The sequence below is a fragment of the Panthera pardus genome, unplaced genomic scaffold (assembly GCF_024362965.1).
Source record: "Panthera pardus isolate Hobbes unplaced genomic scaffold, ASM2436296v1 HiC_scaffold_11, whole genome shotgun sequence".
Lineage (NCBI taxonomy): Eukaryota > Metazoa > Chordata > Mammalia > Carnivora > Felidae > Panthera > Panthera pardus.
In genome coordinates, this window is record NW_026526666.1 from 93230391 (window position 1) to 93256152 (window position 25762).

A 25762-nucleotide genomic window follows, 5' to 3' on the forward strand; every position below is an offset into this window, starting at 1 on the left:
CCCTCACTGGGGAAACGTACACGTACCCACAACTGGGATTCAATTCTAGGGTCTCACGCTCACCTCCAAAGCCTCTAACAGTCCCCAGCTTAAGTTGCTACGATGCCATTTTAACTATATATATATCTAGGTCTAGATGGACGGACGGAGGCATAGACACAGATACAGATGTAGAGACGTAAATCCCGACAGCTATACCCCCAAACTCAACAAGACCATCTCCGGAAGAGGAAAAGGATTCTCCGTTTTAATTGTATCTGCTTTTTCCATCATTTGAAATTGGGCAAGTACATACTACTTTTGTAATAAATCTTTATGAAAAAATACGCACATGTATTTTAGAGCCTTCCCCTCCCCATAAAACAACCTGCATTTGACTTGGGAAATTCTTATCTGAGAAATCTCCACGGGTCATCTGTCCTGCATGAATCGCTTTCAGGTTTTCCACCTCATTGGAACACACACTCCCTATGTGCTGGCCACGTTTTCTGTGTTTCGACCTGTGCTCCTGTTGTGGTTTCTAGCCCCACCGGACGGGTGAGAAGACCAAGGCTCAGAGATGTGAGCATCTCATCCAGGGGACCCGCGGGGTGGGGGTGGGGGGGGCTGAGATGAAGGGGGGGGTGTCTGGGAGGCCACGCTCACGCTCGAGGTGTGGGCAGGAGGGCGGCACAGCAGGACAGGCAGGGGGCTTGTCCTGACAGTCCCCTTCTTCCTAGCCTGGTGCCCTTACCGATCAAGACCCTCAGCAGGGGCAGGTGACAGTAATAAAAAGTGAGGGACCCAGCGGCTTTGGATGAATGTTCCATTCATGGTGCCTGGTTTGAAAGCCTGGAGATCGGGGTCCCTGTTCTGATTCTGTTCCTGATTTGCTGTGCAATAAGGAACAAGTGTCTTCCCCTCCCTGGGCCTCAGTTTCTCCATCTATAAAACACAGTACGGCAGCAGACCAGTGACTCTCAACTGGGGTGGCCAGCAGACCGACCAGAGCCCCTTACCCAAAAAGCCACGCCCCTCGGATGTCCCAAACCAAGGAAGTGCCCCTGTGTGCACACTTTGCAAAAGCCCCCGGGTGGCTCTGCCACACAGCCCTCCGCCTTCCTGCCTCATCGGATCTTTCCGTCTCCCACACTCTGCACTGAATCCTCCCTCCAGGGCCACGCCAGGACAGCACTGCAGTCTGGCCCCGCCACGGGTACCCCTCCCCAGTGAAGCACAGAGAGGGCAACTGCCCCCCCTGGTCACACAGCAAGCTGGGCAAGCACTCAAAAGGTAGACCCCCGTGTCTGGAGACCGGCCATGCCTGTTCTCCCAAAGAGACCTCCCGGCCAGGAGAGAAAGTTCCCTAATCAAGGGAATAGAAGAGGAGTGAAATCATTTGTCACCAGATAAGCAATATCAGCTTATCTCTGAAGACCAATAACCACAGCCCCGGGCTCTGATTCCAGGCGTAAACACAGCTTCTCTCGCCCTCCCCCTCCTCCAGAGTAGCCTCCATTGGAGGTGGGCCCCCCTGCTCCCCGCCCTGGGACAAAGCCCTGCCTCATCAGAGTTTCCTCCTTCAATGAGGAACACACTGGTTTTTTACTTCCTCCCCTCCAGTGCCTATGTGCTCAGAGTATCAGAGCTCAAAGGGTCCCCGCCGGCCGTATCACCCCTGAAGCTCTTGCTAGGAACCCCAAGTCTCCACAGAACTCACTTTGAAAACCACTAGGCTGATCCTGCCTTGCCATTGTTCAGACAAAGGGGGAAGGACCAGAGAAATTAAGTGGCTCCTTCAGGGTTACGTGGCAGTTAGTGCCAAAGCCCGGGCCTGTCCGTGGGGGCCATTCACATGGCATCTGAGTTCCAACCCTAGCCGCCATATTGCAGTTACTTTCTGTCTTTCTCCAAGTCATTTATTTGTCCTTGCTAATCAAGGGACTCTTCCCAAGGAAGATGGCCAAGTCTGTGACATCTGTCAAGTCTCAAGATCCCAGTAGGTGCTCATGGGTGCTGGGACTGTGGGGGGTGGTGGGGGGTACTGGCTGGAGCCATAGTCTCCCCTGGGCTAGCCTCCCCTGGGCTGGGCTCCTGAAGAATGGAAGGGAGGGGCTGGGGGCTTGCAATTATCCCAATGGGACAAGAGTAGCCAGACTTGTGCCCTTCAGGCGTCTGGAGGTAACGGTCTCAAGGTCCTATAGACCGTACTAGGAGAACGGTCTTCCTTTCCCTCCTTCCTTGAGCTAATCTCTCGGAGCCTCAGTGTCTCCCTCTGTGAAATGGAGCTTAAAAAAAAAAACAGTATCACACATTAAACACATAGGGGCGCCTGGGTGGCTCAGTCGGTTAAGCGTTCGACTTCGGCTCAGGTCGCGATCTCGCGGTCCGTGAGTTCGAGCCCCGCGTCGGGCTCTGTGCTGACAGCTCAGCGCCTGGAGCCTGTTTCAGATTCTGTGTCTCCCTCTTTCTCTGACCCTCCCCCGTTCGTGCTCTGTCTCTCCCTGTCTCAAAAATAAAAAAAAAAAAATTAAAATAAATAAAAAATAAACACAAAGGGTGACGAACTGCAGGGATGGAAAAGGGCCAGATTCCCCAGGCCCTCACCCCTGGCCTTCCTGGAAGCAAGACTTCAACCCGCTTCTTTGGCTGTTCTGCGGGTGAAGCTGCCAGAAAACAAGCGTTCCCTTCCCCTCCTTTGGCCTCAACTCATGCCACGCTCTCTGGACCTCAGCTTTTCCATCTAGAAAATGACCAGATGAGCTCTAAGGCCTGTTCAACTCCGGCTCACCCTTTGGGATCCCAGCCCGCTCCCTGTCATTGTCCTGGGAGCCAGCCACAGGCTCAGCACTCCCTGCTGAAGTCCCTTCCTTGGCTCCCCACTGCTCTTGGAACAAGTCCCAGCTTCTTAGCTCAGCCTGGAGAAGCCCCACCACCTGGGCTGGGCTGGGGGGGTATAACCCCCCAGGCCAGCCCACAGGAAGTAAGGCTTAACAGACCGTTGTGATGAATGGATGAAGAGTCTAGATGCCTTCGGGCCACTTCCAAGTCAGTGTACAGACCTCCCCTATTTCAAGAGAACTGGGGGGGGGGGCAGCTATTCTCGGGGAGAAGGTGTGATTGGGGGACTGAGTCATATACCCTCACCTGCTTCCTCTACGCCTGCCTGCCGGGAGGATGTTTCTACTATCTCCTTCAGTCACCAAATAGGGCTCACCTTGACTCTCCCAACCCTGCCCACCAAAGCTGGGAGGTCCCGGTTTGTTTGTTTCTGCCTTCTTCACCCCCCACCCCCCCGCCTTCTGTTGAATGAGCTGCCTCCAAGCCCCACTTATTTCTTCTAGATCAGGGAGGATGCCACTCATTTGCACATGGCTCAGCACCTGCCCGGTCAAACGCGGTGATCACTTACAGATTTACAGTCCCTCTTCTTTCTCAGGTCATAGGGGAGTGGCCTTGGAGCACAGGAGGAGGTGGAAGGGACTGGAGAGTACTGTTCATCTGGTCTCCTAATCTGCCCTGCAGTCTCTGTAATTATATCACCGACTCTTCTGCAGTTGACATCCATGGGACAGTTTTGCAGAGGGGGAATCTGAGGCTCCAGGGGCACCTCACTCAAAGTTACCCAGATCTTTCGTCAGGGGACCGGGCTTTTCTTTGTCCTTCATCCCCCTCCTCGCTGACGCCCCAGCTCAGGCACCTTTCCTAGAGCATCTCAGGAGTGGCCTCTGCCCACCAGATGTCCCTGATCACAGGACCACAGGTGGCCACAGCAGGGGACGACTTTTGGAGACCTCTGGACCCAGCTCCCCAGGTTCGTGGAGCAACGGAAGGGCTGCGAGCCAGAGCCTGGAGCCCAAGCCACCGCAGCCCTTAGCGACAGACACACCAGCCTCGCGGGGGGGAACTTTCTCCTCTCCGCCAGCATCCCCTCCCAAGAAAGCCACCGACCGCCTCGCAGCCGGGCCTTAACTCCTTTGCCCCGCACCCCGCTCCGTGGGTCGCCCGCCCGGGGCAGCTGACCCAGCAGAAGCCCAGGGACCAAGCCCTCCACCGCCAGCTTCCCTCGCCCGCCCGAAGCTTAGTTTTTGTTGTGGGGTTTTGTGCGTCCTGTTTTGTTCCGTCTCCCCGCCCCTTCCCCCGCGCGGGGCCGATCCCCTCGCTCCCCTCCCCCCCCTCCCCCTCCCCCTCCCCCCCAGGGCTCCCAGCGTGCCCGCTCTTGACTTCATCCACTAAGTCAATAGCCCGGGCGCGGGCAGCCCGCTCCCCCAGCTCCCCCCGCCCCGCGCCGCCCCCGGTTTTCTTCTCGGGATAATGGGGGCTCTTTGTGGCCTAATCAGCCTCCTGAGGGGCCGGGAGGCCCGGAGCGCTTCCCCCGCGGCCGTCGGTGAAAATGAAAGCGGGATTAGGCCGGGGCCTCGGCCCACACCATAGTAAAGCGCCACCAGGCATTCGCCCCTTCAAAGCCCCTTTCGGGGGTTTGGTTACTTTATTTCTAAAGTTGTTTGTATTTCTAAAGTGGCCATTGAGGCGCGAGCGGGGACTGCGCCGAGTGGGGGGGGGGGCGGGGGGCGGGCGGTCAGCCCGGGGAAGGAGAAACCCCTGGAGCCTGCCCCTCCCCCTCCTCGGACCCGCTGACCAGTTTCTGAGGCGCTTTCCCGGCCCTTATTTCCTCCTGCCCCAGGAGGTGGAGACGGGCTGACAAGCCCACTAATCAGATGGGGAAACTGAGGCTGGCCACTGCAAGTCACTGAGGCAGGGCTCCGCAACAGAAGAGCTACCAGCATTCAAACCTACCACCAGCCAGGAGGGGAGAAGGGTGTGTGTGTGTGTGTGTGTGTGTGTTTGGCAGGGAGACGCAAGGGTGCAATTAGGGGGGTAATCGCCCCTGCGGCGCTCAGCCCTGAGGGCACCAGCTACACCTCCGTGGTGTCAGCTGTACCAGCTATGGAAGGGAAAGTCCCAATCCAGAAACCGTCCGACCCTCAAGGGAGGAAAGGAGGTTCCAGAGCCTCTTTGCTTAGGGTTCACTCCCAGCACCTCCAGTAAATCCTAAAAATGCCAGCGCAATAATTCAGAACCTTCCCCATCACCCAAGATGGGAGGGGCGGCATTTGCAGGCGGCTGGAGGGACCATAATAGAAGAAGAGAACGGAGGGGGCAAAAAGCAGTAGAAGAAAGCAGACGGGTATCTCCTAGCTTTTTCTCGCGGGGGCATGCACGTGCGCACACACACACACACACACACACACACACACACACTGGAATTTCATTTTTTCTGTCGGACTTCTCATTCTCCCGAGAGTGAATCTAAGACCCAGAAGACCAGGTGTGGAGAAAAACTTGCAAAGAGGAGGAACGGGGGTGGGGGTGGGGAGGGGATTAGTACAAAATCAGTCCCGAAAGTCCTGGGTTCCTCCTTCTGCCGCTGGACCAGCAGTTGGGGTTGGTTCTGTGGTTACAAGAGACTGCAGGAGACAGGAGGTCTTCTGCAGGCTTCCGCTGGGAATGACAGAGTTCCAGAAGGTTCCTTAGAACTCCCCCTGACCCCTACCAACCCCAAAGTTGATGCTCTGGAGATGAACTCTGAACCTGATTTGTGTGCAGCCCAGATAAATCTGATGCAGACCGTAGGACAAGTTTCCAGAGAACTGGAGCGCGTTTGATTCCAGACACACAATCTCTGCGCAAAAGTATACACAACACAGGACGTCCCACGAAACCTCCCCAAATGTTACCTTCTCTCCACTTTCCCCAGGCACCTACAGACCCACAACTGTAATTTGAACCCGCGTCCAAGAGTGGACCCTCTCCACCTGTTACCCCACAGAGGCTGGGGACCGGGGGAGGATCCTGCAGAAAGGCAGCTGCCCATTCCACTGGGGCCCCGCTGGGTCTGGGTCCCGTGAAAAGACCCCAGAAAAGTTCAGGCTGGAGTTTTCCAAGCTGCTTCTCCGGAGGACGCCCCACGCCTTTTTCTGTCCCGTCCTAGGGGCTGTTTGATCTTTTTTTTCAGTGGCAAAGAGCACAGGGAAGGCGCTTGGGAGCCCAGGCCCCAGGCCGCCCCTCCCTCCTCCTCTTAGCTGGAGGAGCTTCCTCCAGCCCTGGGCGCTTCCCCATGCCCTGTCTTCCAGGCCTGTGACCCCCCCAAGTCAGGTTGGGGGCTGCCTGCCAAATCCAGCCCGGGCCCCAAACACATCCAGTTGTTGCGTGCAGTCATGCGCACACAGACATACAGACAACACTCACAAACACCAAAACACACAGGCAGCCTGGCAAGGGGGCGAGGCACACTCAGAGATCCAGGTAAACACGCGCACAAACACATGCGCTGGGGCACATCTCTTCATCGTAGGCTTGTTTATTTTCTGTCTCAACCACCCGGCTCAAAAGTCTCTGAAGGCAGAGAGAGGCCTTCTTGGTGTCTCAGGTGCTCCTGGGCACTTATCACAATGCCTGGCACAATGCATAGTAGGTGCTCAACAAAATTTTACAGGTTGAAGAAATTCACCCTCTGAAACAAGTCTTTCTTTTCTTTCCTTCCTTCCTCCCTTTCTCTCTTCTCTTTCTTTCTTTTTTCTCTTCTTTTCCTTCCTTCTTTCCCTTCCCTTCCCCCCTTCGTTCCTCTCTCTCTCTCCCTCCCCCCGTCTTTCTTTCTTTGACAAAAAAGGGGAACACCACATTTGTGCTTATTTCAACCTCAGAAAGGACCCTTCCAACAACCAAATGGTGGTGACTGGGTGGATACTGCTGCATGCTTTGGAAAGGGGTGGAAGCAGCAAGGGCCAGATAGAGGGCAGGCTTCCAGCCTCAACACCCCTCCTCCAATTCCAGATCCTCATCCCGGGCTCTCTCATCCAGGAGTGTCTGAAGAGACACTCCCTCGAGAATATTGGAGTCACCAGGAAAACTGCCTGTGTGAAGTTCCCAATGGGACATGGCCTCCAGAGGCCCAGAGACCCCTTTATACGCTCCCCGAAATTCTGTCTGTACGAACTTGTGTGGTTGGCCAGTTTGTTGGGTTTTATCCAATTCCCAAAGGGGTCTAAGTTCCCCCCAAGGAGGACAAGAATCTTTGACTTAGTCCAGGGCTCTGGCTTTCATAGGAGGAGACCGAGAGCCAGAGACACTGAGCAAGTTGTCCAAGATTACACTCTAGTGAGTTGGGGGACAGGACAGACACTGGCACCCTTCCTTCCCAGTCTCACCACGATGCCCTCTGCCCCTCCTGATTCCTCCTGCCTGGCGCAGCTGGGATCGTTTGGGGACAGGGCAAGCCGCAGGAGGGGGGAATCTGACCCTCCGGCCGCTGGTAACCTGTGGGTGTGAACTGGGCCCAGAGCAGCATGAAGCCTTCAGCTCTCCAGCCTTGTAACATCACCCTTACTCACCCTCTCACCCTCCAGTCTGCGGCGTGGGAAGCCAGGGAGTGGGGATGCCGGCCTGCGCCATTTCTTCCCCAAAGCCGAGAACTTAGAAGGGGCGGCTGCGAACATCCCGAAGGCAGGGAGCCTCACTCTCGTGGCAGTGAAACCCCGACAGGCCCGTCTAAGGAGCAGCGCTCCGAATGAGAGCCCCACCCCCACCCCCCGCCCTTGTTCCCGGTCCCGGCTGGACCAGGCTCTCGGGCCGGCCCCTGCTCAGCGCCCCGGGTCGGAGCGCGGCGCCCAGGCCCCCGCCTCGGGCTCGGCCTCCCTCCCGCTCCGCCGGCCGCGACTCGCTCGCCTCTAATTAAGCGGCGGGATCGCAGCGAGCCGCCGGGCCGCGCTGTAATATGATGAACTGCCTTTGTGCCAGTGTCACCGAAAGCGCTTCTGATAAGGGGAAGCCGCGGAGGATCAAAAGGACGACAGCGGCTCGCCCGCCTCCCGCCGCCGCCCGGCTCCGCGCGCTCGCCCTCTCCGCCCGCGCTCTCCCGCGGGCTGCCTCGGGGGCCTACGGCTTCTCCCGACCCGCCCGTCCCCGGCCAGCCTTTCGGGGACTCGGCGTCCCTTTGTCTTCCTTCCTGCCGCTCCGCGCCTCCCGCGGCCCCTCCGCATTTCCCGGCGCCCTCCAACGCTCCGGGCAGGTTCTCTACCCCCCGCGCTCGGTCTTTCTCGCTCCAGTTTTCCAGCGCGCAGCGTTCTCTCTCTCTTCCCCTCCCCCTGTTGCTGTTCTCCTCCGGCTGCCTCTCTCTCGTACCCCCTCTGTGCCTCTGTGTCTCCCCGGTCTCTGCTCACCCCTCCCTTGGGCTCGACCTGGGCGCAGGCCCAGCGCACAGCCAGGGCCCGGGCGACCAAATCTTGGACCATTTAGCTGACCCGCAGTCTCGGAGAAACCGTGCGGAGCTTGCGGGGCTCTGCGGCTCCCGGAGGTGCCCAACTGAGGGCCAGGCTGGAGCGCCCAGGCGCCTTGGGATGCCCTAGGGGCCTCATGGAAGCACGGCTTGGGGCGCACACAACCCCCCCCCCATCCCTCCCCAGGCTGCAGCGCCGCCGCGAAGCCTTGCCTCTCCCCGGGGGCTGAAGTTCCAAGTGCAGCCAACCCCCCTCTGGCATATCATATCCCCTTTCCTACACCCCTTCCTTTGGCCCCCACCTCCCCTCTGCCCTCGACCCTTTCTCTTCCTCCTCCGGGCCCCTCCCCTTCGCAGGCTCCCGGTCCCCCCTGAGCTGCCTGCGGACCCCTTCCCCGCCTGGCCTCTGCCTACCCAGCTTCACCGTTCCCTTCCCCCCACCCCCACCCCACTTTGTTTGAAGTTTTGGAGAGATCTATCTACTAATGGCGACGTTTCCCCCTTAGGTCACCGTTCTGCCTTGATTCGATTTGGGAAGGCAAGTTCCCTCCCTCCCCCTGCCCGACCCCAGCCGGGGCCAATCGCTCCAGAGCGGGTCAGAAAGCGCTGACCCCATTTCCACCTTTTCCTCTTTCAGGCAGAGTTGGGGGGAGGGGGGGGGAAGAGGGAAGGCCTAGGACAGTAAAAACTGAGGGGGGCATCCCCACCTTCCAATCTCCTCTTATCCCCATCCCCAACCGGGTTTCCTAATTACCTCATTAGTCTGGGATGGGAGAAGGAGACGAGCTATTTTTCCTGGAATTCCTGGAATGTACCCCCCCCCCCCTTAGTCATGGCCTTCAAGGCCCCAAAGCCCCTGGAGAATCTCCCCTTTGGGGTTTCTCTTCTGTGCTCTTAACAGTTGGAAGGCTTCTCCTCACCAGGCACTTCTGTGCCCCTTCTGTGGTGTGAACTCTGTCTGGCTTTAGCTGATTGTACATTTCATGTTTCTTTAGGTTCCCATTAGGAACGAGGCCTCATCAACGTTGCTGATGATGACAAACAGAAAGTCCCAAGAGGCAACCTGGAAGGAGATCTCCTTTGCTCAACTCTCTCTCTCTATGTATAAAAAATATATATGTTTTTATGTCGTATTATTTACATAAGATGTAATGTGTGACAACTATCATTTTCAGAAAGGCATTCTTTAAAAAAAAAAAAAAAAAAAAAAGCCCAAATAATCACCTTACTGCTTTAAGGCTACTGTTATATGTGCTTTTAAATCCTTCCATGTAAATTCCAGTGAAAAATTTGGAAAGCTGTGAAAGGGGAGGGGGCGGCGGGGGTGGGGGGAGGTTAATCCGGGTTTAACGCTGCGATGCCGTCTTAGGACCAGGGTTACGGCCTGATTGCGTTATCTCTTCCCAACATTTGAGACGCCCATATTTCACCCAGCCAAATAGCTCCAAGAGCCGCGCAGATGGCTGCCGTGGTCGCGCCTCAGGAAAATGTGTTATTAATATCTAAATAACTTCCCAGTACTGTCTGGTAAATCTCCCCTCCACCATTCCAAGTGATGAATTCGTTTGAAGTCTTCCCCCAGCCAGCCTCGTCTTTTCAATGTCTCTCTCTCTCTCTCTTCTCTCTTCTTCTTAGCCAGGCTTATTTCAAACTGGTAAATATCTAATTCCTTTCACGGCTGCGCCGCGCACACGAGTCTTTTAGGTACAAACGCCTCGAAACAGCCGGTGTGTGTGGCGGTGCGTGCCCGGAGGTGAACATAAAACCCGCACGCCTCCGCGGCGGGGGACCCCCACCCCGTGTAGAAATGCGTCCGGGAGGCTGGAGCCGCGCGGGAACCTCAATCTGGGAGCCGAGCCCTTCCCCTGCGCGCCCTGGGGACCCTGGCCCGGTTCCCCGTGGAGTCCCAAAGGCCTTCCCCCTGCGCGCCCTGGGGACCCTGGCCCGGTTCCCCGTGGAGTCCCGAAGGCCTCTCGCCTCCCGGTCTCCCCAACACGCCCCACCCCCGCGGCTCCGGGCCCCCCCCCCCGCCCCACCCCCGCACCCCCAGCCCTCCGAAGGCTTCCCTCGCTCTCTGGGGCGGATAATTACCCTCCGCTCCCCTGTTCTTGTTTCAAGTTTGTTTGCTGAATGTCTTCTATTAGATTATGCTCGTTCATTCCCCCTCCAACCTTATCTCCTTCTGTCTCGACTCTCCTTGCCCGTCACACTCGATTTAGGCACGAGTTTATCTGGCAAACAGTTTGCCGACTTTGTTTATTTACCGCGGGTTCCGGGGCTGCGAGCGCGCGCGCGAGCGCCAGTGTTTGCCTTTGTAATAGTTATATCTCATTGTTGTTCTCCGTTAGTCTCCGCTCCCTCCTTCCCCTCTCGCGGCTTCGGTTGGGGGGGGATGGAGGGAAGAAAGGGGGAGTCTTGTCAGCCCAGTGTGGGCTCGCCCCCTCGCCGGGAGCCCCCCTCCTGCGGGATGTTCCCCCACCCCCGCCCCGCACGCCCCCTCTCCGCTCACCCCATCCCCCCACCACCCGGGCGCGGCGGAGGCCTCGCCCCCCTCCCTCTCTCCCCCTGGTCTCACTGAATATCCACCACCGAGCTCAGCCTAAAGCCGGGGAATTGCCTGACACCCTCCCATCTTCCTCCGAGCCCCCATTATGCGAAGCTGATCCCCACTCTGAACAGCCTCAAATCCCGCCTGGACTCTGTTTGATTAGATTGCCAACCCGGGGTAATCCTTTGATTTGGTAGAGTGTCAATTACCTTTCTCTAAACACACATTTACAGAGGAGGGAACTTGTTGGTTTAAATCAATGCAGATTGTTTCTTGATAAATGGACTATCTCCGTCCCCTCCCCGGCTCCCGCTCCCAAGGCCCCGCTCCCTCCGCGCCGCCTCCCTTTGCCTGGGCCGCTCTCGCCTATCCGGTAAACAATGCCCCTTCCAGGTGTGAAGCCGGGGGAAGGGAAAAAAGAAAAAAAAGAAAAAAAACAAAAAACGGTGTGGGCTGAGGGGAGCCGAGCCCCCCCCTTCCCCTATTCATGCGCTCCCCCGGAGCCTAATTAAATTTAGCAGGTCCTTGTACACACAATCAAAACAGCTTCCTCCAGTGTAGCGAACGACCGAAAACCGCATTAGCAGCTATCCGCGCTGCCAAATTAAATTGTTTCCCACCTCCTTTTACAAGTGTCTAAAGCCGACACTTCGGGGCTCTCCTCTCCCTTCCGATCCTCTTTCGTCATTTGCCACTCCACACCTGTACGTTCGCGGCTTTAAAAATGCATCAAGGAAAGAGGGAAAGAAACACAGATCTGCCTTACCCAGCACCCCCCTCGGCCCCCACCTCGGACGGTCTTTCCTACCCGGGGAAGTCAGCAAAGTCTCCGCCCGGCGGTGACCATGGCACTCTTCCCCACAGAGGCAAATGCACCCTCTTCGTTTTAGTTTGTGAGTCCCCCCTCTCCCTCCTTATTTCGTATTAATCGTGACCTCTCTGGGCGCCGGACCCCAAGGCCCAGATGGAGCCCCACGTCTGATCTGGTCAGTGTCAGCCTACGTTTGTGCAACGTCAGAGGCATGAGGTTTCGGGGTGCTGATTACTATTGATATTGCTGCCCCCCCCATTTCTTTACACTGGCCCCCTTAGTTCCCCCAGAGAGATGGCTTGACTTTTTGCAGACCCCTATCAAATTTCCCAGCGGAGTCTCTCTGGGCTCAGGCTAGGCAAATCTTTTTCTTCTCCGTCCCTCCTCCAATCCTTTCCCACTTGGGTCTCCGGCCTGTGTCTCCCCTGATCCTCGGAGCAGGGCTGAGGGGAAGAGGGTCCAAGTGGATGAGGGCAAGAACTGTCCATTTCCCTCTCCAGGTGAGCAGAGCATGGCCGGAGCCCCTCTCCGCAGCGGTCTGAAATTCTCACCACCAACAATCCTAATAACTCAGTCTTAACAAGGATAAGAGCAAAAAAAAAAAAAAAAAAAAAATATGAACAGCCTCATGAATATCAGCCCAAGGGGAGCAGGAGTGAGCTGTTCAGAGATGAAAGTGCACAGAAATAAAAGCTCAATTTAATCTGCTTTAAAACCCTTCAACTTAACGTTTGTGCTTCAAACTCTGAGAGTGAGGACTGATTGCGGATAAATAGTTTCTTACCATGCCTGGAAGCTATTACACCCCTCTCCAACACAGTTTCCTATTCAGGAGTCCCAGTTTTCATTACCAGCTCTAATAAGTCTTAACATTATTAAATGCCAAGCGGACGATAGGGGAAAACGGACTCAGGGAGGGATCTCTCTTTAGCGCTTAAAGAGGAGAGCTCTTAAACCCCTTCTTCCAAGGCTCCCCGCCACGAGAGGGGCAACCCCCGGAGAAAGCGTTTGTCGAGAGCAAGAAACCAAAACAAAGTTTGTGGGCGTGCACCCCTCCCTTTGCTCTGCGCTTTGAGGGGTCTCTGCCTCTCCCCACCTGGCCGGCTTGGGTGGAGGTTAAGGGGTCTTTTCACCTCTAACTTGGCCGTGAAGCTGATGGCCGGGGCCTAGGAGGGAGAGGAGAGGTTCCCACCTGGGGGGGGGGGGGTCGCCTGGGATGCCTGCCCAGGTACTCGGGGCTGATGTGACTTGTCACCAGATGGACAGGCAACCCTCACTCATCCCCACGGTCGCTCTGCCCATTCACACCCACGTACAACCACCCTGCAGAGCCACACAGAACCGCGGTTGCACAGAATACAGCCCCACGGCACCACGATCCAGAGGGCCACGGGCAAAGAGCCACACGGAGAGTCACATGCGCTGACACAGCCACCCAGCCCACAGTCCCGGCGCCCGACATGCCCACTGTCACTCAGAAAACTGCTGGGCTTTCTGGATACCAGACCCACGGGTGCCATTTCATTTCTGCAACTCCTCTCCAGACTCAGCTCCTGTGCTCTCTGCCTCCTCCCCGCAAACCCCTGGAGAATTGGAGCTTCCTGGTTGTGCTGCAGGGAAATCCTCTCTGCAGCGAAGTTGCCTGTTAGCTGGTTTCGTAAGCCCTGACCAACACCAGAAGCGCAGGACCTCCCTGGAGGCGGAGGGCTCCCCAAAGCCCACCCTTTCTATCCCCTTCCCTTCCTTCTTTCTCAGGACAGATTTCTCTATGCTGCGTCCTTACAGACGGAACTGGACAAACCCCAGCCACACACACGCACACCTAAAGTCTCTCCAAATAAAACCAAACCTCCTTCCGCCTCTCCCCCGGTTACCTCCCAGAAACGGCGTCTGCCGTGTGGTAAGGCACCAGAAAAGAGCCCTTCAAGTTCAATGTGCCCCACCCCACAAAAAAAGGAAGTGCCCCTAAGCCCCTTTCTGCTACAAACTGAAGTAAGGACTGGGTCCCCCCACAGGGGGTCGCAGGGCTCAGGGCCGCCTGGGCCAAGCCAGAGGCGCTCCTTAGCGGCACAGGACCCCTTCCCACTGCAGACCTGAGGCTGTGCGACAGGCCCGGCGCAGCGGGGTGCCAGGCGCGGCTCCCTCCCTTTCTTCCCTCGCCCTTTTGTCCCTGGCGGGACTGGGCTCCACTTGGGGCCCTGAATGTCAATAGCCCGCCCCTTCCCCAGCTCTAGGCTGCTCTCAAAGGGGCTGCCCCTGCCCCTCCTCCCACCTTCCCCCTCCACCAGGCCAGTGGGGGCTGGGCCTCCCTGGGTGTTGTCTTTGGAAGCGGGCTTTGTCTCTGAAGTTCATCTTCAAGGTTGGGAGAGCCTGCTGAAAACTGGGGAGAGACCCGGGCTGGGAGTTCGCAGGAAGCAAGGAGGGAGGTACCTCGAGAAACCTCTGCAAAGAAATTCCAGCCAAATGTGCTCCTTCCAAGTTCCCAGGTTCGGGGCGCTTCCCCACTTTCCACAAAGCTACTGTTTTGCTGGTTCACAGGAGCACTGTCTTTGCTGTCTGCCTGCCTGCAGCCCCCCACCCCTGCCCGGGCCCGCATGCCTGCTGGGGGGCTTGCTTCTTCTCCCCAGCCAGCCTCCCCGGCTCTGGCTCTTGTCTGTCTGTCTCTCCTCCATGCCCCCACGGAAGACCCAGTCTCAGAGAGAACTCCGAGGGGAGGGGGTAATGAGAAAGACTTCCCCTTCTCCCGAAACTTCCCCCCCCCCCACCCCCCGTCAATAAACAAAAGCACGCCCCCCCTTTCCCGGGGCGTGCAGGCGCTTGAAAGATAAATGCCTTCCCTAGCAGATCCGGGGAAAAAGCCGGGCGCCAGGCTCAGACTCCCGGCAGCGGCCCAGCCGCGCTGAAAAGTGGGGAGAGTGCGAGGAGCGTCCGAATCTTTCTCCTCGCCCGAGACCTCCCCACCCCGGGCCTCTGGGAACTTGGCCTCGACTCCTGGCCCCACGGGGGCAAGCCCCTGCCTCGTGCGCCCGTCTGCACCCACTCGGCGCTGGCTCGGTCCGCGCGCCCTGACAACGCGAGGCTGAGGGTTCGGCGGCGGCCCACGCGGCCCTCGCTAATTTTTATTGATTGCAGCGGTCAGTCAACTGTCAGGCAGGGTTTCAAGGGACCGTTTAGAGAGCGTGTGCGGGTCTGGTTAACAAATTCATTTAGGGAGCCGCGGGCCGGCTCCTCCTTCCTCGCCCCCCCCCCCCCCCCCGCCCTTGCCCAAGTTTCCTATAAATAATAGATCCACGCCGGGACCAGCCGCCAAAACGCCAGCGCCGGAGGACACACGCGCCGGAGGGCTCGGCGAGGCCCTGCGCGCGGGGCTCGCGCACTCGGCGGCGCGCAGTGCACCAACCTGCCGCCGGCTCCCCGGGGAGGCGGGGTCCGTCTGCGCCCCGGCTCCGCGCCCTGCCCTGGCCCCGGGCGCGCCGAGGGGGCGCTCTCGGCAAAGCCTCGAGGGGGCTCCCGGCTGCCCCCCCCCCCGCCCCCACCCCCGGAGGCTGTGAGTCCTCCCGCTGAAGTCGCTCCCGCTGAAGTCGCCAGCCTTGGGCGGCGGAAGCGCAGCACCGGCCCGCACGCGGGCGGGTGGGGACGCGCGGCTCCGCCGTGGCGTCCCCGGGGAGGCTCCCTACCTTTGTCTCCCAGGATGCCGTCGATGCTGTGCTTGGCTTTCTTCTCGCCGTCCTCCTCCTTCTTGTCCGCTTCATCCTCCTCCTCTTTCTTCCCGAACTTGATTCTGAGCACGCGGCTAATCGAACTCACTAAACCTCAGAAATTCAAAGGCAAAAGACCAAGTATAAGTCGTTGGGGCAGCGGAGCCCGGCGCGACCTGGGCCCCTGGGAGAAAGCCGCGCAGCACCCCCCCCCCCCCCCCCGCCCCCCAACACGCCGCAATGAGATTCACACCCCCGCTGCCCCCCTCCCCGGTTAAGCGTCTCTACCTAAGGACAGTCACTCGCTAGGGAAGCTGACCCACCTGGGGCATCTCACGGTGGCTTTCCTATACGCATCCTTGCACACACTTGTGCCTTACACCCGCACATCCCCTAGATACACTCACACCCATACCCACTCCCCCAGGGCCTTCCCGGAGGCCCTCCAGCCCCTGTGCTGCGGTCTCCACACTCAGGTGTGCGGCCCAGCCCTGCGTGCCTGGCCGCCTGCACACACACGTGCCCCTGCACACGGACATCCCAGGCCCTTTCTGTCTCACAAGGCAGGATGCTGGAAGGCCCCCACATTTGGGACCCATTGCTGGCTGGTGGCACTAACGAAACAGAAATTGTGACTTGGGGAAAGGGGTCCAGGGAGCCCACCGGAGATCAACCCTCCTAGGATGGACCCATCTCTCTAGGCCACTTCCCGGAGAAAGTGCCCAGGGAGCTCCTGTTATCACCCAGCCTTATAGGATTAACTTTTTGCCCCTTCCGTCCCTCCTTCCGTTCTGTCCATCCATCCCTCCTTCTCTCCTTCCTCCTCCTCTTCTCTCTTTCTGAACTTGCTTCTCCTTCCTTCTTCCCTGGCTTCATCTTCCTTTCGGTTTTGAGTCCCTCCTGTGCCCCAACTCTCTCCACGCTCCTGTCCCCCTTGCTCCCCCCAACTTTCCTTCAAGCTCCGCGTCATTCAGTACCTCCTGTCCTCTTTCTTCCACCCCCAGCCCCCGAACCCCAAGCCTGAACCAGACTCCGCCGGCTCAGCTGCCTTCTCACCTGAGGGCACCGTGCTGCGGTCACAGTGCCCATCCTTTAGCAGCCGGTCTCGGATCTCCCAGCTGAACATGCCTGGGTTTTCCCTCTTGTACTCCTCGATCTTTTTCTCCACATCCGGAGTCGCCACCTGCTTCAGAGGTGGAGGTGGGAGAGCAGGAGTGGAAAGATGGGGTGGGGGGAGGGAGATACTTTTAATATCAACCTCCCAAGAGCCCCAGGCCAGGCTGGTGTCTCTGGTTCCCATCCCCCCCCCCACCACCACCACCGCCCCCTTCTGAGATTGGCTTTATCCCTTCACAAAACCTGAGCCTGGTTCCCAGGAAGGCAGCTGACTGAGGGCCCAGGGAAGTGATAGGTAATAAAATAAAAAGCTAATTAGGACTCCTAGGATCTCCTTTTCACTATTTCAGGCAAGACAGAGGGGAGATTTTTCCCTGGTCTGGGATGATGATAGGGGATGGGGCAGACATAGGGACGGCCCAGGGATGACTCATGGGCCTCCAAGTCTTGGGCAACCTGGAACCTCAGTTATCTCCATCCACTAGAAATTCAAGTAAGGAGGGAGCTATCCGGGGGTGAGGACACTCTCCTCCTGTACTTTCACAGGAAGCTTACGGAACCCCCAATGATACTGGATGATGGAGGGCATTGAGAGGGGCTACGGCCAGGATCCCCCAACCGTGGGAAGGACGACTGTCGGCTCGCAGCAAAGACACTCACTCTGGGCTTGCTGCCTCCGATGGCCCCAGGCCGGATGGACCCGGTCTCCTGGTAGCGGCAGAGAATCTTGGAGACACAGCCATGGGAGACACGCAGCTGGCGGGAGATGACACAGGGCCGGATGCCATGGTGGGCCATCTCCACTATCTTGTGGCGGATGTGGTTAGGCAGGGGTCGCCCATTGATGAAGACCCCGCCAAGCTGATTGACCCGGCCTTGGCCAAGTGGTGTGGACACTGGAGAAGGGAGGGCAGATGGGGAAGGAGAGAGGCACAGGGTAAGGATGGGGAGGAGACACTGAGCACACCTCCCTGGCTGGTCTCATTTGAGCCCCAAGACCCCTGACAGAGGATCCCTGAACCCCCCCCCCCCCCCACACACACACACATTTGGAGCCCAGGCAGTACAGAGGTCAGGCGAAAACCGTCATAAAGCTCAGAGAAGGTCCTGCAAGGATGGAGGGGGGAGTCACGGCTGGCTGCTACAGTCCCCCAGACGCCGCGTGCCCCTGCTCCTGTCACACCATGGGGAATGAGGACGACGGATCTGATGCTTCTGAGGACGGGAGGGAGGGGACAGAGCCAAGAGGCTGATGGAGTCTTGGAGTCTCTGGGACCAATGTCCCCCAGGATGCAGTTTGGGCCACAGGTCTGCCTGCCTCTTAGAGAGGCCACTAGCGGGTGAGATGTGGCCCCTCTGGTCCGCTCCGTGCCCTAGGTGGTCAAGACTGATCCATTTTGGAGCGGGCCAGAAGGTGCTGGTTAATTACCAGTGTTTAGTGCTCTGGCCTGGGCTGGCAGAGCCGTCCAACTTCTAACTGAACAGTCGAGGGACTGGTGACATGACGCCGTTGGTCCCTGCCTCTGGGGTCACCTGGCTGTCCCTTGAGGGACTCTCCTTGCTTCCAACCCCTCTCAAAGCTCTAATTTCGTTTTGGGGAGATCTGGGGAGATGCTCCAAGCTTCCAAATCAAATACTAGTTGGCTTCAGAAATCCATGAACTGTCCCTGCGGGCTCTGAGAGGCTGGTACACAGATGGGCCAGAGTCCCCCCCCCCCCCACCCGGGGTGTGGGTGACTTTGGGAACCTGGGAGACAGACATCCCCCGCGGTCAGCCCCTGCTGTATGCTGGGGAGGGGAGAGCTCCTCAGAAGCCTTAATGCAAAGTCTACACAATTTCCTCCCAGAAGGTTGGGGGACACCCGGTGCACTAATCCGGCCTCGATCCCCCCAATTTGGGGACTCGGCGGCTGCGGAGATCTGGCAGATTAGAACGATTTCACAGCCGCCCGAGTGGAGGGAGCTGCCGGTATAATTGGAAGGGAGGAGGCGAGAAGAGGCTCGGCTGTTCCTACCGCCTCCTTCCTCGCGCTCCCGGCCCCCCCCCCCCACCTCTCTTTGCAAAAGTAGGAGTCTGAAGCCACCCTCGGATTTAATCAGAAATCGTGCGTCGCCAAGTCAGAGTCACTCGGTCTCCGTGGCGGGATATGCCATTAGCACTGGAGAGCTCTCGAGCGCCCAACTTTATATTCAAGAGCCTCTTTAGCGACCGGCGCTCGGCTCTCCTCAGTATTCTCCGTCATGTTGGGCAAATATTGTTCTAATCCGCTGCGCGTCCTCGGCCGCCTGTTTCACTTGCATTCGCTACAGGAGAGTGTTACGGCAAATCCCCGGGCTTGTGCGCTCTCCCGCCTGCGTGGCTGCTCGCGCGCACTTGATCACGGAGCCACTCTCTTCGCCTCTGTCTAATGCAGGGACCCGCGCCCGGCCCGCTGCCGGAGGGACCCCTCCCTCCCCAGATCGCAGGCTGCCTGCCCGTCCATCCCCTCCCCGCCTCCTTTCCCCTTCCTCGCGCACAAGGGGGCTCATACAATTACCAGAAGAGTAATTACAAAATGAAAGCGGTGTCCCGTGTGACACCGTGGCTACCTGCCCCCAGGAGCCCAGTGATCCCTCGGTTGACAGGTTGAAGGCCTTCCATCCGTTTAGAAAGAAAGCAACACAACACAAAACGAAGCCAAAAAAAAAAAAAAAAAAACCCGCAGGAAAGGGTCTCGGCAGCCCGCTCGCACCCTTTCCTGGAGCCGGGAACCGTCCACGGTGCGTCCTTCCCTGCTCGCCCCGGCGCTGCATATTTCTTTAGGGAGGACGCATTACAGAATCGCGCACTTTCCCCGTCCCGGGGTCCTCTCCCAGGAGAGTTCCCGAGTTCCGAAGCCCAAGTGAAAAGTTGTGGGGGTGGGGCCGGGGGAAATCGTTGCTATCGATTATTTCGCATTAGTTTGTTTCCAGACCCCAAGAGCAGGAGTTTCTGACTGTTGCTTTGGACGAAGCGGAGAACCTTCCTGGTTTGGACACACGCTGTCCACATGCTGTCGGCATTTCGAAATAAAAGGGGTTTGGGAAGACCATCCCAGCAGTGGGGAAAACAAACACACAAAAAAGAACAATTCGGGACGAGGAGTAGGACGCGCTTGCAGGGGCGAACGCAGGAGAGCTGCGAGAAACTATGGGGGGGGGGGGAGGGAAGTATCTGAAAATAGTGGAACGAGCTGAAATTCACGGAGAGCTGGCGTTTCCCAGGGGCCGAAATCTGCCCCGGGTTCCGCCCGGCGGAGCAAGGCCAGGGCCCGCGCGACCTGTGAGGCCGGGCCGCCGGCCACCGAAAGCCGCGCAGAAACGGACAAGTGTCGGCCCCGGAAACTTCCGGGGTCCAGCGCCCGGACTCCGTCCCAGACGAGACGGGGAGCGCGCCCCCCTCCTCCCGCCCTGCTGCCGCTGGCGCCGCCGCCACCCCTGGAGATGGCCGCGTCTCCGCGGACCCCGGGCTCCCGGCGGAGGCGCGGAGGCGCTCTTACCTTCCAGAGGAAAGCCGGTGCGCGGGTAGTTCTGCCCGGGCGCCGGCCGCATCATCCTGGGGACCGTGCCGGGAAGGGCCGCCATTCTTGCGCACGCCGGGGACGAGTCCAGAGTCGGCACAAACCGCTGCCCGTCCGCTCCCTTCACCCCCGCTGCGCTCTCTTTCTTTCCTTCTTCTGCCACTTCGCTTTTTTTAACCTCTTCCCCCTCCTCCCCTCTCCGCACGCGCTCCCTGCCCCCACCCCCACCCCCGGCTGCAGCCGTTCGCGTCCAGAAGCTGGGGAGGGGGGCGAGGTGGGGGGCGGAGGTTGGTGGAGGGGGGCGGTCGGGAGGGGGGGGGGGAAGGTGGCGACAGGGAAGTTCAAACAAACAAACACGCCAACCCCAAGTCCGCCTGTGCCCGCTCGGCTCGGCCAGAAGTTGTGCGGGCGGATGCGCCGGGCGGAACCGGGAGGCGAGGCCGGCTGCGGAGCGGGGCTGGGGTAGGGAGGGGGGAGCCGCGGCCGGAGGCAGGGCCCGGCCTCGGACGGGCGGCCGTGCGCGCTCGCGCGCTCCGGGCCAAAGTTTCTGAGCCGAGAGGCTGCCGAGTGGGTTCTCGCCCGTATTTAGTTATGTATTTACTCCCGCGCTCGCCCGCTCCCTCCCTGCGCGCCCCTCCACGCCTCCCTGCAGACCACACTCACGTCCCCCTCGCGCACCGGCTTTCGCCCCCCGCCCCCCACAAGGCTCGGGGAGGGGACGAGGTGGCTCTGTCGGAGTTTCGGGGCTGGAGGGGAGGCGACTGGGGGCGACGGGGTTGGGAAGGCAAGAGGGGAAGCGAGGGGGCGAGCGATCCGCCGGGTAAGTTGTGCAAAAGTGCTCAGCTGGAGTACGAGGAGGAGTGGGGGGGACGGGGGTGGCGGCGGGGGGGGGGGGGGGAGGCAGCGAACGAGATCTGATAGGTTCGGACTTTTCTTTTATTCATGAGATGGAAAAGGGGGCCAGGGCGGAAGGGAGGCGAGGACCAATAACGAAAAGAAATCGCCAACGAATATTTTTTTTTTTTCTCTTTTCTAATCCCCGGCTCGACCTGGTTTTGGGGGGAGAATTTGTACCGCCCGTTAACACAGAGGGAGCGAGGCCCCGGGGCTGGGGGAAGGGGGCAGAAGGGAAGGGGAGGGGGCCAACTTTGTGCAAGTGTCTTCTTTTGACGAATGGGCCACAGCGGCCGAGCGCCCAGCCCCCTGGTCGCCCACGGCCCCTCTCGGCGTCCCGGCTGCTTGGGAATGTCTGCTGCAGGGTTGGCGGCTCCGCTGAATTCTCGCCTTTTCTCTGGCCTCCCAGGGCCAGAGTGGGCTGATTGCGGATCTCCTTCATGTCTCTCACACGTTCTGAAATCTCCGCCAGCGGGGCCACTCGGGCGAGCGGCCTAGGGTGACTTCAGGAGAAGGGTTGATGACTTTCTCTGTGAAATAACGTCCGCGCCCCAGTGGCGGGTCCTCGCCCAGCCTTCCGCGGCTCCCAGCCGCCCAGAGTGCTTAGAAAACTGGGCGTGCCAAATATTAGGGACTGCGTCTTCTCCCCTCGTCTCCCCCTTCCCTTCCCCCAGCTGCAGCCGGGTTTAAACTTGCCTTCCTCTTCAGGCACCCTGGCCACGACCCAGCACCTCTTTTCCGAGGGCAGTCTGGTGCCCGGAGGCTGACAGCGAGCGTGGTGCCCCGGATCTGGGGGGGAGAGTCTCGGTGCCACGGGGAGCCCGTCAATTCTGAGCTCCCCCCACCCTCTGAATTTACAGGGGGGAAGTGCCCCAATTAAAGGGTCAGCAGTGGGGGTGGTGATTCCCCCCCCATCCCCGGCCAGAGTGGCCAGACGCCCCTGCCCCGGGACACGAGTCCTGGGGGCGAACCGCCCTCCCAGCGGGGCAGGACGCCAGGACAGCAGGCCTTTTGTCTCCCTCGGGAAAGAGTGTCTCCGGCCCAGCGCTGGAGGCAAAATACAATAAAATAAACCCAGCCCTCCAACTCGGCCCCCGCCCCGCAGCCCGCCCCCTGCCCGCCCTCTCCGGGTCCCGGGGTCAGCCTCGTCTTGGCCTGGGGGGCTCTCCTCGGGCTGGCCCTAGTGTGCCCCCTTCCCCTCCCCTTTTCCTCACCTGTGACCTTTGCCCCTCTCAGCATGTGACAGACTCCCTCCTCTCCCGTCTGTCCCAGCCCTTGGGGGGGGGTGGGGTGGGGAGGGCTCATCAGGCTCTTGGTGGGGAGGCACTCTGGGAATGGGGGCCTACAGAAAACCTGTTAAGCCCACACCTTCCAGCGGCTCCAGAATTGAGGAGGGGGAGGCCAGGTAGCTTTAGAATTGGAAAGGGGGAATTCAGGTTGCACTTGCCCAGGCCCGGGTACCAGGCTGGCCTGAGTTTTAGGGGCCCGACAAGGTTTTCTGGGCTCTTTTCTTCGTTAGAGGTGCTACCCCCGCTATATCCATTGCCCCTGAGGAGAGGGACTGAAAGATGAAGTTTGAGGCCACCGTGTATGTGTCTGGGGAAGTCCAGGTACACTTGGGGTCCCTTTACATCTTGTCTTGCTGGGGGGTCTGGCCCGGGACCTGCAGAAGTGGCTGTATATTTTATGTGTATGCACGTATGCATGGGTGTATGGATATACACATACAGATATGCACACAATATACACTCCTTCGTAGAGATAATATAATGTACGTTCATTCATTCATTCATCAGTAATTTCCATCCTGGCGAGGAAGGATTTAAGGCACCGGTTCTCTCCGTCTGTGGGTGGACCGAGGGGTGTGTTTGTGTGTGAATTTAAGCCGCTGTGTGTCTCTAGGTGGAGGTCGGCTTGTGTGTAAGGCTCCTTGTAGGCTTGCGGGCCAGGCTGAGTACGCGAGGGCTTCTAAGTGAAGGTCTCTGTGTTTATGTTTTAGAGTCGCTTCCATGCTGTCTCAGCTGTCAAGAAGGTGTGAATGTGTGTTTGGGTCAGTTCCCTGGGCGAGGAGAGGCCTCTGGGGCGCGCTGGCGTGGAGGCTGGAAGAGTCGGTCCCTCCTTGCTGACTTTACCGCCGGGCCGCGCACACGCGCGTGCATCTCCTGGGGTCAGGGCCCACCAACTGTGGCTGGGGACATCGAACTCGGGGTGCTCCATAGGGGGGCCACCTAACCTTTGGCACGGTCCCCACCGTGCCATGCAGAGGACTGAGCTGTGGGCCCAGTCGCGAGGGAGGCCCCGAGCAGACTCCCCGAAACCCCCCGTGCTAGCGGCACCAACCCTGAGTATTCGCAGCTTGGGGATTCCGTGGGCTCCCGCGGGGCAGGCGGAGGGGGAGGAAGGGGGGTGTCTGTCGGAATGAGCGTGGCCGTTCTCGCCTGTTGGAGACCAATTTCACAAATGATTTTTGCAACAATTAAGAAGTGTGGCGGGGTGAAATGGCAATTTCACATCCAGCAGGGGAAAGGGGGGTTCACCTGGGAACTGGGGCTGGCGGCTGCAGCTGGAGGTAGCGGGGGGGGGGGGGGATCTTTCCCTCTCCTCTCAGTTCCCCTGGCTAACCCCCTTGCCCAAATTCACTCCCCACACAGACATTAATCAACTGCAAAGACCGCCAACCATTCTGCAGCTTCCAGCGCTGGGGGGCTCAGGTCTCCATTGTGTGTGTCAGGCTGGACTCTTGGCCTGGAAAGTTCCCGTCCAACCCCTCACCCTAATCTGTCTCTCTCCCTGCTCCTTTCTCCCTCCCTCTTCTTCTCTCTTGGTCTTGATCTGCCTGTCTCTCTCTGTCTCTCCCTGTCTCTTACACACACACACACACACACACACACACACAGACTTTTCTGTCTCATGGGCCCCCTCTATCTCTCTTTTGTCACCACCCCCTTTCCTCCTTGCCTTTCTGACTTCTCCCCAGTGGGTTTCCTCTCTCAGTCTGTTCATCCCGTCCCTGCCTCCCCCATCTCCATGGTATGCTCAAGTACGTAGGGGCCTCCACTGTGCACCAGGCTATAACTCAGACCTGAATCCCTGGGGGACCCCTTTGGTCCACGTGGCGTTGGGCAAAGACCTTCCAGAAGGGTCCCTCCTCTGCTCTGCATCTACCTCAGGCTGTCTCAAAAGGGGCATCTCCAGGTTCAGCCCAACATGATTCCGGCACCCCCTCCCTCTAGAAATTCCTTGGGTCCTGGTGCTCTATGGCTTGGGTAAGTAACTGTCCCCCACCCCCATCTTCTCCCTGTCTGGTCTGAGTTCCTACCTGCCCCCCACCCCCCTTTGCCCCCAGCACCTCCCTTCTAAGAGCGACCACAAGGCACATGGAATTCCTCCTCCCAATTTCCCCAGATGAGCCCTCCAAGTGGGAAAGAGGCCTAAGGCTTTGGAGCAAGACCTCAATGTGTCATCGGCCTGGGGAAGCTGGCCTTTCTCTGGCTGCTTCAGCCCCAGACTGTGAATTGATGGGTCCGACGCATGCGAGACTTAGGGCCACAACTGAGGCTTCCTTTTCGCTGCCGGCAGTGGCCAGGGATCCCTCCCCCCCCCAGCCCAAGGGAGAGGACACTCTTTTTATTTCAGATCCCTGTGTGATGAGCACTTTCTGAAAGCGATTACCCAAGGAATCTTCCTTTAAAGGGTGATAAATCCACCTTGAAAACCAGGGGTCCTGATTTCGGCGGGGCCTTTTGCATTTTCAGAAGCTCTGGCCAAAGACGTCAACAAATGGAATTATTCAGTCTTCAAATGTTTGATAATGAGAGAGGAGGGGGGTGGGCGTGGGGGTGGGGAGAGAAATAGAATATCCATGAACAAAGGACCTTCTGGAGGCTCGCTCCGGTTCCGGATGCCAGAATTCCTCAGTGCAGCTTGTGAAGGGGCACCCTTGAAAAAGAACACCTTTCCCCCCACTCCCCCAACCTTCTGCTACTATTTTTCTCTCATAAGTAGTAGTAGCACTCTTAGAAGAGCGACCTTGAGATAGCTGCTCCAACCGGGATAGGAAGGAGAAGGAAACTAGGATATCTTCCTGCTTGGCGTTTTCTCTTTTCCGAGCGAAAGAAAAGAGTGTGGTTGGATTCCAGTTCCCGAGGTAAATAACAGCAGTAATGGTAACAGTCAGACTTCTCCCAGGCAGACCGCTACATAGGATCTCAGTGATCCTTTTTCCTGGCCTTCCTCCACCCTCTCCCCTCCCCTCTCCACCTCCTCTCTCTGCCTCCTTTTCCACTTCCTTCTCTTTTCTCCTCTGGGCCTCTGCCTCTTGCTAACTGCTTTCCACTGGCTTCCAGAAAGGCAGCCAAGGCCATCTTTGCAGCGTGTTCCCCGACATGTGTAGAAGCCTCCCCTCTGCCCAGCAACCCCTCTCTCCTTTGCATTCCTGGTGTGGGGCAAAGGGGCCTCCGTGGGACGGAGAGAAGGTTCCTTTTTGGGGTGGCCTCCCGGGGACGGCGTGAGACGGAGGGGACCGTGCGCGTGAGTGCGCGTGCGGCCGTAGGTGAGGCTGAGAGCCTGTGTGTACCTGTGCAAGAGCCGAGGAGAGCAGGTGAGTGTGCGTGTCCGCAGGTGTGCACGCGGGAGTGCACCGCGTACCTGCAGACAGGCGGGGCTGGAGGTGTGTGAGCAGCCGGGAGGTCTCCTCCCAAGCTCCCAGCTGCCCGAACAAAAGACCAAGTGCCCGATGGCTCTGGGCTGCCTGCGCTGGCCCCTTTAGATCACTACTCCAAGTTCAATTTGCAGGAGTCCAGCGTTAATGGGTTGTAGACTGCGCCCTTGCACAATTAGCTTATCACGACCGAGCATCTATGGAACCGGCAAGGCATTTTCATTGAACAAATCAAAGGGGGG

General features: G+C 58.7%; 1 protein-coding gene across 3 annotated transcripts in view; it reads right to left on the reverse strand.

Moving 5' to 3' along the window:
- The window catches only part of PAX7 (paired box 7), a 101691-nt gene extending 81224 nt beyond the window's left edge, over positions 1-20467 (reverse strand). Inside the window, exons 1-4 of one of the 3 annotated variants that reach the window (XM_053898904.1) lie at positions 19946-20467; positions 17088-17323; positions 16368-16494; positions 15291-15425 (exon numbers count right to left, since the gene is read on the reverse strand). In XM_053898904.1, the coding sequence (XP_053754879.1) occupies positions 15291-15425; positions 16368-16494; positions 17088-17323; positions 19946-20030 (583 nt within the window). In that variant the 5' untranslated portion in view covers positions 20031-20467. Of the gene's footprint in view, positions 1-15290; positions 15426-16367; positions 16498-17087; positions 17324-19945 lie in introns of all 3 variants that reach the window. The other 2 variants (XM_053898903.1, XM_053898905.1) reach the window with 2 other exon arrangements.
- Between the last annotated feature and the right edge of the window lie 5295 nt (positions 20468-25762).